The 12,770-nt window shown below is 38.0% G+C and overlaps 1 protein-coding gene across 3 annotated transcripts in view; it reads right to left on the minus strand.

Annotated features, from left to right (window-relative positions):
* LOC117234911 (octopamine receptor beta-3R-like) overlaps positions 1–12,770 on the minus strand; it is a 96,695-nt gene that overhangs the window by 22,408 nt on the left and 61,517 nt on the right. The window contains exons 2-3 of one of the 3 annotated variants that reach the window (XM_033496495.1): positions 5,826–6,814; positions 1,218–1,518 (exon numbers count right to left, since the gene is read on the minus strand). The exons of the other annotated variants lie outside the window; for them this stretch is intronic. Of the exons in view, the coding sequence (XP_033352386.1) occupies positions 1,218–1,518; positions 5,826–6,461 (937 nt within the window). The 5' untranslated portion in view covers positions 6,462–6,814. The remainder of the gene's footprint in view (positions 1–1,217; positions 1,519–5,825; positions 6,815–12,770) is intronic. 3 annotated transcript variants of the gene reach the window in all.

Raw genomic sequence — 12,770 nt, forward strand, 5'->3', positions numbered from 1 at the left:
AGCAAGATTCTGGGAAGAATGATCGAGTTTTCGAAAACGTACGAAACAATGCGAGAGAAACTCTTATTATTTGTATATTGTTTATTCCTGTGTAAAAACCTAAATCCATGTATTATTTGTAGTAATATCGTGTTTCTATGGTAATCGTGTCATCTTAATAACGAACGAACTCGTACATGTTTAGTACTTCTGTTTCTGTTTCTATAAAAATTATAATATCAATTTAGTTTAGTTTAGAACAAACTCGGTATATTTAATAATTATTCATTATTTATTTACGAAGGGATCTATCTAGAATGTGCAGAATGCATCGCAATATGCTAGGAGTACAAATGTACGTTTATTTATTATTTATATCAATTCAATTCAATTCAATCAATTCAATTTATATCATGTGTTATTTATATTAAAGTTATTTCACCCTGTATACTCAGTGACGAATGTTTCGATTCATTACTTGGTGGTCCATTACATTAGTCAGTCCGTTAGTCCATCGCCGTCGTACAGCAAATGCCAAGGTTTAAACTTGAAACTGATACGGTATATTCGGAACCTATTCGGACGTTCGATTATTAACAACAATCGAACAACATCGAACGTTAAAAGGAAACGAATATTTTAAATATACATAGTTAACTATGTCATACCCTCTGTGTATTCCTCGACCAGGTTATCGTTTTTAATTCAACATGCAAGTGATATGAATTATCGAACGAATCGAAAGGAGATTTAACAGCAGCGAAAACAGCGACGAGTAATAACGAATCGATAGCATTCGCAACAACTAGCAATAGGAACAACCGTGTGTGGTACAGACGGTATGATGCACAAAAGTGCAAGTCCTAATACTTACTTATTAATAGTGTATTGTAACGTAAAGACGTAGGTGATTTATATCACTTTTCGTATAAAACGCAGTCGCAATTTTACTCGTTCTATTATCCGAAAAATTCCGCAATCCGACTTTTTTCTGCGCAATTAGTTCGGATAGTGCAAGCTCTGTTGTATATTCTCTGTTATATTCTAAACTAGCCAATTTTCAGCACTCGTGCTGATTGCAACACTAATAACACGTTTCGTCCGTACTGTAAGCTCGGTGCAGTCCTTAAACCGAGGCTGTCCTTAAACCTGTCAAACATACCGTCCGTATTCAAAGACGTAGTACTTATATACAGAGGGGAAACCTTTGATGTTTCACTAGCCGCGTGTTCACTCACCGTTCTCCACGTTCAACTCCGCGGCGGTTCTGTAAGACACAGGTCTGCCAAAGTCACTGGCGTCGCTCGGATGCAGCAACAACTGATGGGACGCCCTGGAATGATGTCTCGAGGTGGACGCCCGATGCAAGTGAACGCTGTTTAGGACGGTATTGCTCGAGGCACGACTGAGCGCCTCCCTTTGACGAACAGCCTCCTTGTAGATCTTGCAGTACATCACGATCATCACGAGACCGGGGATCCAGAAGGAAACCGAGGAACTAATCACCGCGTACGGTCGATTCACCTCGAACTTGCACACCTGATTCATCGACACACGCACAAAGTGTCAATCTTTCTTTTAATAAAGGGAATTGCGAGGAATTCGTGGTTTACTTTCTATTACGTTTTTCTTTTTCTTTTCCTTTTCTTTTTTTCTTTTTCTTCTTTTCAAGAATTCGCGTTGTATTTTACGAAGCACTTAATCGAAGGTTGGACGTTATTGTTATAGGTCGTTGTTATTTTCATCGCGGGTCGCCGGATCGCCGGATCGCCGGATCGCCGGATCGCAGGATCGCAGGATCGCAGGATCGCAGGATCGCAGGATCGCAGGATCGAGTCGGTCACATAGGAGCTCAAGGATAGGTCTGATTGTAGTAAGCAAAGAATATTTGTATAGCAGCGTGTTTTTTAAAGAAATAAATAAACTATTTTGCTTGGAGTTTGTACGAGAACTTTGAAAGTGACAGATTCTTTAATGCAATCTTTTGTTTCGTTTCTGGTGGTGAAGTCGAATCTTTGACTAATTGGATGGAAATATATTTTGTCCGCGTGTTTAGATATATTCGCGGTTAATATTGATTGTGGCTAAACTAGAACATCCTTCGGTCCTATTCTATATAATTTAATTTGTAATAAGTAATTATGAAAATGTCGTAATCGTAAATGAAAGATATTTTTAAATATAAATTTATTCGAGTAACTCGTAGTGGATTTTCTAACAAGTTTCTTTCTATTTGGAACGTATTCGAGAAAGTATGGCATCTCTTTGAAAGAAGCAGAGTCTGATCGAATTCTTTTCTCTGCTTCTTTTCTTTAATCTTCAAACATTTTTCTTTTTAATAGCGAGACGAATCGGTCACGTAATTTCATTAAAACGTTCCGATGTTTCAAGTTGGTCCGTACATATCTATCTGTGTCCTGGCTTCGAAAGAGCAGAAATAGCTTGGAAAAGTAGTATTTAAACAAATTTTAGTGACGATTAGCTTAGAGGTTAGCTCTATTTTGAACCATCAGCGAACTTGAGATGCGTTAATTCGTATTATTAATTCTTTCAAGAATTTCTTTCAATTTTAGTCGATATACTCGATATTTCATAGAAAACAGTGCGAAAAACAGTACGAAAAATAGTACGAAAAGAAACTGAAACCGAACGATGTAACGATATTTTAATCGATAAAGTATGTAGAAACCGCTGTAAGCACATAGACTATGGAAGAGCTACTGTTCGAAGGACAGAGAAATATGAAAGTCGAAACCACTGGGAGAATTTCGATTAACGGAACGTCTATTGTGCGAACGGTTCATTGTACCTGCTGTATTATCGGAGCAATATATTTCGACCTGCCATTCAGCTCCTTTCTACGACGGTATTTTGCGGTAAAACCTCGATTAATCAGAAACTTATTAACCGCAGCTTCGATTATTGGAAAATGATGTATAAACCATGCTATTTTTTTGTTTTTGTTTTTTTTTTTTTTACTACCCACGTTACTTTTACTACCGTGTTGTTGTTAACTACAGTTAAGAAAGGACCATGATCCAATGCTATTGTCATCTTTACATCTAATAATAAAACTATAAGAAAAATAAATAAATAGGAGCAGATACATTTCGTTGAACGTGAAAATAGTAGAAAATATGTATTTGGATATTTTATTGATTGTGAAAAATGCTCATATTCTAAGGATACAGGAAGGTACAGCTCATTATTCTAAGGATAAGAAGATGATTGAAATGTAAAAACTGGGTGATTTCATAGTTGGAGACCTGATGGCGGTTTATGCCCGACATTTAGATTTAACTATAACATATTTCAGATAAATATGTTTAGTTTATAATATTTCCATCTACTAGAATACTTGTTTTCGTTTCAAGTATTGGTAAAGGGATCTTTTAATTTTTTTTTTTTTTTTTTTAGTTTTAAATACGCGCTGGAAAAGTAAATAACGTACGACTTATTTTAAACATCTTTAATCGTTCCCTGCTAGTAAACGCGAATACGCGTTAGCAAAAGATTTCTCTCGTCGTCGTTCTCTATAAAATTCTTCTACTCCAATTAAAAATTGTAGCCGGTAAATTGCTGTAACTTTCCAAGTATTAAATATGAAAAAAGAGATTGTACATATACTTTTATACGAGCAGCGCAGCGGTTGAACGATAACATGAAAAGGAACTATTGTTATGTGACCGGTGCGAAATGTGTTAAAAGAGGAATTTTAATACAATGTACTGTAAAGAAACTGGAATGGTTGTACAAAAATAGCTGTGATAACTATTCTCTGTTAACGAAATTGTATAAAATCTACTTTAAAAGATGCAGAACATTTTGTATAGTTATTATTACTAAGATATTCGTTTAAAGAATTGAATCCTTGATTCAATTAGGTACTAATTGAACGTTTAAATAGAATTCTGTATTCTGTGTTCTTATCGTTTTCCTTTTCTCTCTACCTTTCATGGGATATCGTGAGAAGGAAACGAAAATTAATACACGAGAAACGATAAAACGAAGGTTGACAGCAGGTAGCAAGTCGGCGTTGGGAAAAAAGAGATACTCGTAACATTGGGAGAAATCACAATATAAATAAGATTAAGGGGGAATAAGAAGATTGAAAATGAGAAAGAGGAAATTGGAAATGGAAAGAAAGGAATTAATGGTAAGGAAGTAATTCATTATTGAAGTAATGAAATTGAAGTAATGAAATTGAAAGTAAAGGAACAGGAAGTTGACAGTACCGAGAACGATGAAATCGAAAATAGACGTTGGACGGAATTGATTTAAGAACGGAGAGCTGAGAGGTTCTGAGTAAAGTTAAGGGGGATAAAAATGGGGAGAACAAGAGAATTTATAGACGCGAGAAGATATTTAAAGTACAAGTTGGAGATGAGACAACTTACCACGTTGACGAACGTTAAAAGTTAAGATTAAACATTGGGAACGGAAAGAATAAATCGAGGAAGGAAATCGTAGAATACAAATGAGCAGAAAAATATTATGTTGACAAAAGCGACAAGAGCGCTTTTCATCTTGAAAATATTTCGGAACGTAAGCGGTGCAACTTACTTGAAGGAGAAACAGAGGAGGATAAGACGAACCAGAGAACCGCGATCGTGCAGCATCGAACTAACAAAGCGGTAAAAATCACGTAAAAGAATCCATCGTAAAAATTAACAAACTTCGACGAACGACTCTTTCTTGGCGTTTCATCGTCATTAATCTTCTGTATTATAATCAATTTCCTCCCCCGTTTAACCAATCCTACGGATACATACAAATTCGTAAGGAACAATCCCATTTCTAAGAAGAAAAATCTTTTTTTTTTCGGCCAATATGCGTGCTTATCCGCGTGATTTTATTAGGTTTCTCAGAAATAACCAATCAGACCCACATTCCTTTACCTTGTCTTACCTTCTTCTAGTAGATGCACGGTACTGCCATCTGTCCGTCACTTATGATTGTGTTAGGTCTATCAGAAATAAGCAATCAGTCCCCCATTCCTTCGCCTAATCATCTTTTCAGTTGTCCGTTATACAGAGATCGTTATGTATACAGAATGCATTTAGGGATGTGTAAATTGTTCCAGGCTGTCCTAAGCCATCCTCTTTTCTTCCAAAGTAACGATAAAGCAAAGAAATAATGTGTTTAGTGAATGTTACGCACATATTATGAACTCACGCTGCTCAATACCATCTTGGTGGGTATAAATGCGTTTCCATTCCTCGAAAAAATAAGGAAAGGAAAGGAAAGGAAAGGAAAGGAAAGGAAAGGAAAGGTAACAACCAATCTCTGATCTATAGTACAGTTGTTACAGAGTTACTAGTACAGGTGATGGTGAGAAATCGGTAGTATGTTGACTGTCGTATAATTAGTTATTATAGTACTGACCGAAATTGTCATATTTCAAGCGAAGCGAGGAACGAATTTTAAAGCGTACGATTTCAAAACTTGGATAATACCTAAACGTAGTACTTGGACCAAACACGTAAACTGGATATACGCGCTATTTAACATCAACGCAGGATGAAAATTATTAGGCTATCGGATCGCACTATCGTACCGACCTGTTACGCGAGCATACCGTGTACAGCATTATAGTAATACTATGTACGGAAATTGTGCGCTGGCGGTATTTAATAGCAGCGATTGCATAAAGATTGGAAGAAAGTTGTTCACAGTCGTGCTCCCAAACAGCGCGTATTAAAAAAGTCATCAAAGTTCAAGATGGCGACAGCTTTCTAGATAATTAGGGAAAATTTGTCTGTATCCAACCTTCGCTACCGGATAAAAGGATTACATTTTTCAAAAGCCGAAATAAAGATGTCGAAAAAACTATCCAATATCTCTACCTGAGGATTCTTCCTCAACTCTTCCAAATGTTCTTCGGTAGTGTACCATCCCATAAATATAGGGATGAAACTGATCAAAGCAGGCAGCAGCCAGGCACTGCCCAGCATACAAGTCACTGTGAGCCTCCTCATGATGGCAGGATACTCGAGCGGCCTGACTATAGCATAATATCTATCCACGCTGATGCAACATAGATGAAGGATAGAGGCAGTGGAGAAATAAACGTCCAACGAGCTCCACACATCGCACATGATCCTTCCGAACATCCATCGACCAGTCAGCTCGACAGATGCGTTGAAAGACATGGCGCAGACCGCGACGAGGAAGTCGGCCGCTGCTAGGCTGACCACGTATCGATTGGTTGGCACTCGGAGCTTCCGATGCCTTCTAACGCTGGCGATCACCAGCGCGTTCCCTACCAGAGCGGTGACGATAATGCTGACGATCGCTACGCCCTTGATCGCCGTCCAGATGACGTTTGATAGCTGGTAAATGTCTGCAGAAGCAGTGGTCGCTTCGAACGTGTCGCGAACGCTCGAGTTGAGCGATTCTGAAAGGCGGCCGATGCCGCAAGTCGTGCTGAGCCTGCCTATCGATCGGTCCACGTCCTCGTCCGCTGGCTCACCGACTTCCATTCCAGCGCTCGCTGCCTATGAGCATGCTACACGCCTGGAAACCGTTCGGGTACAGTCTGTTTCAAGTGTTCGAACACGAGCACGGCCTTCGAGCTTTCCAAGGTGGAAGACAGCTGGCGGAAGAGGTATCGACGGACCCGAGTATCGACGTGCATCGTGCTCTCGAGTGAAAAGCCAAAGTCAGGCTATCCGTGAGCTTTCACGGATGCTTACGGAGATTTTAGGTTCGCTGATCTGATTCGCTGGGCAAGTTGGTGGATAGAGTTTGTTCCAGCTGATGCCTCTGTCTGGTCTCTCTGTTCTCTGGTCTTTGGGATGTTGTTTTAGGGCACCGCGGTATATCTTTGAATAAACTAAATAAGAGATTTTTATTAGTTTGAGTGACGGATCAAAGAACCGCGGGTATGGACTGTTTTGTTCAAGCTTTGCTTATTCTATACGAGACAAAGTCAAAAATTTGGAATCGTTCTCTTGAAATCAAAATCAATGTTATCGATATCGATTGTAACTCTTTTTTATATCCACGGAGTTTCGAAAATCAGTTTCGCTCGCCATTGCGTCATCGAACAAAGATGTTTTTTTCTCTGCGAGATGGCAGAATTCTAAGCTGGCTCTTTTAACTCTTTAAGAGGGTAACGTGAAAGTAACTAGGATAACCTGTCAAATATCGCACTAAAAATTTCACACGCGTTTTAAATAACATTACGTGTAACACAATTATCAATGATATACGTGTATTTATGGTTCTTCGAGTTACAATCGTGTCTGTAATAGTACGTTGCAAACATTCCAGTTCACTTTTTCAGGGCAAATCTGAAACTGTATTGTTAAATACTGTTAAAAACACCGTCGAAAGCCGAAAGAAGCCGCGAATCAATTGTTGTGGAACGAACATCAACAAGTTTAAAATCTAAAACAATTATTAATATTTGTCGATTACAAAATGTTTCCTGTCTGATACCGGAAAGACGATGAATCTCTATTTTCTGAATCATTCTCTTTAGATCCTCCGTTATTTGATCGCACGGACGCGGACCATTAAACTCTTAGATTCCACGAAATATATGATTCCGAATATATTTGGCTGATCGTGCGTATCGAGCGCCTCTGAACGAATGGAAAAGTTAAGAGATCGTTTGCAAGGTAATTCCGAGTAAAAAGCGTCGTGCGAACATAGATTCTATTCTTAAATATCTTACGACTATGTTTAAATTGCCGGGACCATGAGGCATGGTCGTATATGATAGCGGTTATTAAATCTCAAGTTAACGAAGGAAACACATGGTAATGTATACACGCGTACGTATAAAGTCTATGAACATGAGAAATGGCAAGAATTTTCCGACAGACGTAATAACACTTAACAAATGTTACTATCACGTGATAAAGTTACGAGATTAGTACGACGGGATTTTACAGAAATCCGTATAATAGAAAACTCGTATAATAGATATTTCGTTTTAACGATTAATGTACGATTAATTAAAAAGAAAGAAAAATATACGTATCTGAAGACCTCTACTATCCCGATAAAACTTGAAACTATTATAACTACACGAATACCGAATAGGAATAGAATCACTCTGTTTATACGATGTTCTTTTATGCAAAGTGATCTCTTAAACGATCTTTTAAATTCGTTTGCGCTCTTTCTACGACTATCTACTTAGCATAACGAATATCTTAACTAATTGGAACGGTTTATCCCTTTGAAACGACACAAAATAAAAAAAGATACGATAAACCGTAAACCACCTTTCTGTTTTAAATGGAGCAGTCCAAGTCTTTTCTCTCTCTCTCTCTCTCTCTCTCTCTTTAGTTTCTTTAGTTTGAAAAATTAGTTTGAAAAATTAATCTAAAAATTAATGTAAATAGATATTTTATGTTTAGAAAAAAAAGATTCTTCTATGTTTAATCGTTTCAAAGTTATGACCGCTCCATGAGATATTAGTTACGTGAAATATTCTGCACATTTGCCGCGCGTATTAATGATATACATACAAATCACAATTCCCATCGGATCGATCTCAATGTTGTATATTAATATTTAAGAAAAATAACACAATTTTAATATTCTTAACAGCAATCGAAGCGTTTTGAACAAAACTCCAGATAGCATTGTCTTTCAATATTTAAACAGTTCGTAATTAATGGAAAGAAAAGACAAGGACAATGCCAATTTTTGTACTCGTGGATCGACTAATATACGACATGCATTCGTTTTGTCAGATACTTTGCTCGATATTCGTGCGCGACGTTATTAGAACTATCCGTTCGCGACGAAGGGAAACACTTGTCTTAATTTCTACAACCAAACTTCTAGGAACGTGAATTCCGTGCTTTCGGCAATATGAACGTCTGCGAACCTATGTTGGAAGATAATTGCACGCGAAGAAAAGAGAAGAAAGATGGCCGGATGTACGATAGACGGATACGCACGTGCAAACTTTTCGCATAAACGTTCCTCCTGTTCGGAGCGACAGGGTACGCTTTTAACGTTAAAGCAAACAACGGTGGTTGGAGCACCGGGCGAGACAAGTTGTACGCATATTTAGCTTGGCCGAAAAACGTCTTTCTCTCCGGGTATTCGAAGCAAAACGCAAACAGCCAGCGACCTGGCCTCCAATAATGTATATTATACTCGTCTGAAGTGGAATTACGCGGAGGAAGCAGCGTTCTCTTCGGTCTCTTCCATGAATATTTGATACTTTATGTGTATATGTGTATATGTGTATGTGTGTGGGAAAGGCAATAACGCGATAACGATTAGTTTGACGGTTTTCCGAGATGGAAATTTCGGGTAACAGAGTACTTTTCGTACTATCGTTATTAGCTTAACAACGTCCGGTGTTGTATCTATATGTTATTGAAGAAATTGAGAGACGACAGAAATATTTTAATAACGAATTAATGGATAATTAATGAACGTTGATTACGATGGGCTTACCCTTTTCAAAATCAACTTACTCTTTTCAACTTTGCCAGCGATACCAGCAACTTGTAGTCAGTTACTACGATAGAATCGCTTTTTATAGCATTCAAGTTGTAGAAGAAGAATTTGGCTAACATTTTCATGGAAAATATACGAAAGAATAATAACGTGTAATAACAACGAGTAATAATTGAAATACAGTAGCAGCTGAAATTTCTCCACTGCGATCTATGCCCCAAACGATCTAACTTCTGCTTCTGTTCCAAATGAACTCGCCGAGTTTCGCAACTTATCGCTCGCTCCGTTTACCGTAAGTCTAACCACGCGAACATTCTATCTGCAAACAATCCGGCTTCTCGTCATCCGGCCGGTCTGACGTAGTTCATCCGAAACAGCATTGCCTGAAACCACGTGCCATAACAGGGAAAAGGCAGAATCCTTCGCCCCGACCTAGAACCGTATTCTCCGAGCGAACTTCATAATCCCAGGTTGCCAGGTGTCAAACGGAAAATCGGACATTTAGAACTTGTCAGCTGGAGGCAGATGCAACCTGCTAGCCGTATCGATAAGAAACGAGTAATAGGAAATGTAAGGCCGGGTTCTAATGAAAGAGTCGGACAATGCTGGGTCGAAAGTCACTGCTGTTACTCCTCCTGGCAATAGTTAATAAATCGGTTAGTCAATGCTGATTATTAATAAAATCCTTTTAATTTAATCGGCCATGTACTAACAGAAGGATCACAAACGAATCTTTCGTATTCGTCCTCTCGTGGTCTGATATACCAGTCAGTAAAATTTACTAACGCAAAATTCGCTACGCTATAGATTTCATCGTCTTTTATCGTTTTTTTATCGTCTCATCTTAAAAGTTTCATTCGGGATGATCAAATTTCTCACGACGGCCACACGCAACGAACGTTATAATCTGCTTCCTTCGAATTCATCGCGGTTACAGAAATGTCAACAAGTACAGTGTGAAGACAAAGCCTAGTAAGCTTGCTGGTGTAACGCAGTTAAGAACGAGAGAGTGCTCGAATCTTCCCTATTACCGACGTCACGCAAGAAAATTGTTCGTCGTATAACCGTCTTTAACTGTAGAAGGTAAAGAAGTAAATTTTATCAAGGCGTATAACCGTTGCCAAAACGACAAAAAAATTGAGTAATAGGAAAAATAAGTAGCTTGTAATTTTTTAACTCGTTGCAATGCTAACAAAGTGTCGAAAAGTTTCGGCGAGTTATAATAATATAAGCTTTGGCGAGCCACTTTCAACGAATGGCAAACCAAATAATAAATAATTTATATGTATATATAATATAGACCGTTGGAATACCTTCTCGTTACTCAAGGTAACCACTCCCATTACACCAAATTTTCGCTGATATTTTCAAAGAATCGTCAATTTCCAGGGAAAAAATGATAGAAAACGGCCATCGGTCCTCGGTCGTCGATAAACCTCCATCGAACATGCATATTACGCAGGAAATCGAGCCAGTCCCCCCCCCCTCACCCGATATCCACGTCGCCCGTGTGCCTATTCACATTTCCGCCGGAACTACGGCATTTCGTGTGCCATTAATTACGCCCATTGAAGCTTCGCATCTCCATTTTCGAACGCGCATTTCTCACGTGGTATCTGCTATGCTGTCAAGTGATCTAGACCTTGAATCTTCGCTACACTCGCTATGATCGTGCTATCTATGATCTACGCCTGTAATCTGATTAGTCTACGTCGAATTAATCAAAGTTAACTTTTCTTGGTTTCGCGTTGTTTGTAGCATTTATTATACATTAACAAACAGACTAATTTCTTTCCTTTGCAATCAGCAAGAAGAATTCGTTTAAACGGATCGTTTAATTCGTCTTCCTCGATAATTTTCTTTTTTTTTCAACTTCTTTACGAAGACTTTTTTTACAACAAAATTTTACGAAAAGTTCAATAGAACTCGATAGAACGTTTCGCAAATGATTAATTTTTCTCTTCGTCTGATTAGTATCTCTTCTATAATAAATATATATGTATATATATATATGTATATAGCGATTTGTTTCAGACGGGGGTTAGGCAAATAGGCTGGAATACTTTTAACGACGAATGTATTACTATGTTGCTGATACAGGAAAGTAGGTACTTATAGCAACTAGTTTGCGCGTGATCGTGAAGAAAAATTATTTATATGTGTTACATTATATATGTACACGGTATAGTTACTTACGTTGAAATAGATTCTGTACAAAATAATTACGTACTTTACGTGCTTTATGTAATAATATAAAATACGAGATAATTGACATGTTAATAATAGTATGACGTTATGAACGTGATATCATACCGTACGTAACACGGCAATACGAAGAGAGATACGATACATTTTAGCATTATATTAAGAACGTGAGCTGATAGCGATATAATAATATTATTATAAGCAGATATAGATCGTTCGGATGCTCGTAATAAAGCAGACAAAATCAATTTACATGATAACTCTAAAGAACATAAAAATTCTTTTGCCTCTTTCTGTCTGTTTAGTTTGGTCCCGTTAGCCTGTTCTAATTCTAGCCATTTCCTGGAAAGAGGTAGAAGGTTTTATCAACACTGTTGCTTTGAACGCGCTAATTTAATTGCAGTTTCCATTACTTTAATAAATGTACTAATGACACCCTTTTGCCGACTACACTGGACGAGTATAAATGTCTCTCGTCGTGAATTTTATTTGTTCTCCTGGCAATTGCGATAATCGTTATAGGAATATTACAGATTTTGAATATTATTGCCAGTTACTCTAGTACACGCTAGTGACGTTTTACATTATCCGATTTGACAGCAAAATTTTTCCCTCGTTAAAAGTTGTTGTCTTGTTTACCTTAAGTGCAGCTTTTTTAAAGATGGTAATTTGTAATCAACGTCGTAATTACTCGCAGCGAACGCCGACTCGATCGTTCGTTCGTGTAATAGCACAAGGACTAATAGCACAACGACTAATAACGTTCAAACAACTGGAATAGGAAGAACGGAATAGGGTGTAACATCAACTCGATTTGACAACCCACCCTCTCGGTTTTTTTAATCCGATTGGCCAATCAAATGAAACGATTTCCGGTTAGATTTAGCGGATGGTCGAGCATCCGGTTGGAACTTCCGAGTTGAGTGAGTCATCAGTTTGATCAGGCAACATCGAAACCGAAACATCGCTCGGTATGATAGGAGACAGCAATGCCTACGAAACGTTGGCGCAAAGTTCAATTGCAAAGTGCAAATGTAAAATGCAAATGTAAAATGCAAACACGATTGCTTCCGAGAAGCGAATATCATGGCATCTCCAGCCATCGTGAAAATTTAAAATCTAAGGTTAGCGTTCCGTGTAATTTTCAAAATTGA

Source organism: Bombus vosnesenskii, unplaced genomic scaffold (assembly GCF_011952255.1).
Source record: "Bombus vosnesenskii isolate JDL3184/JDL3185 unplaced genomic scaffold, Bvos_JDL3184-5_v1.1 scf7180000013311, whole genome shotgun sequence".
In the NCBI taxonomy this organism is placed as follows: domain Eukaryota; kingdom Metazoa; phylum Arthropoda; class Insecta; order Hymenoptera; family Apidae; genus Bombus; species Bombus vosnesenskii.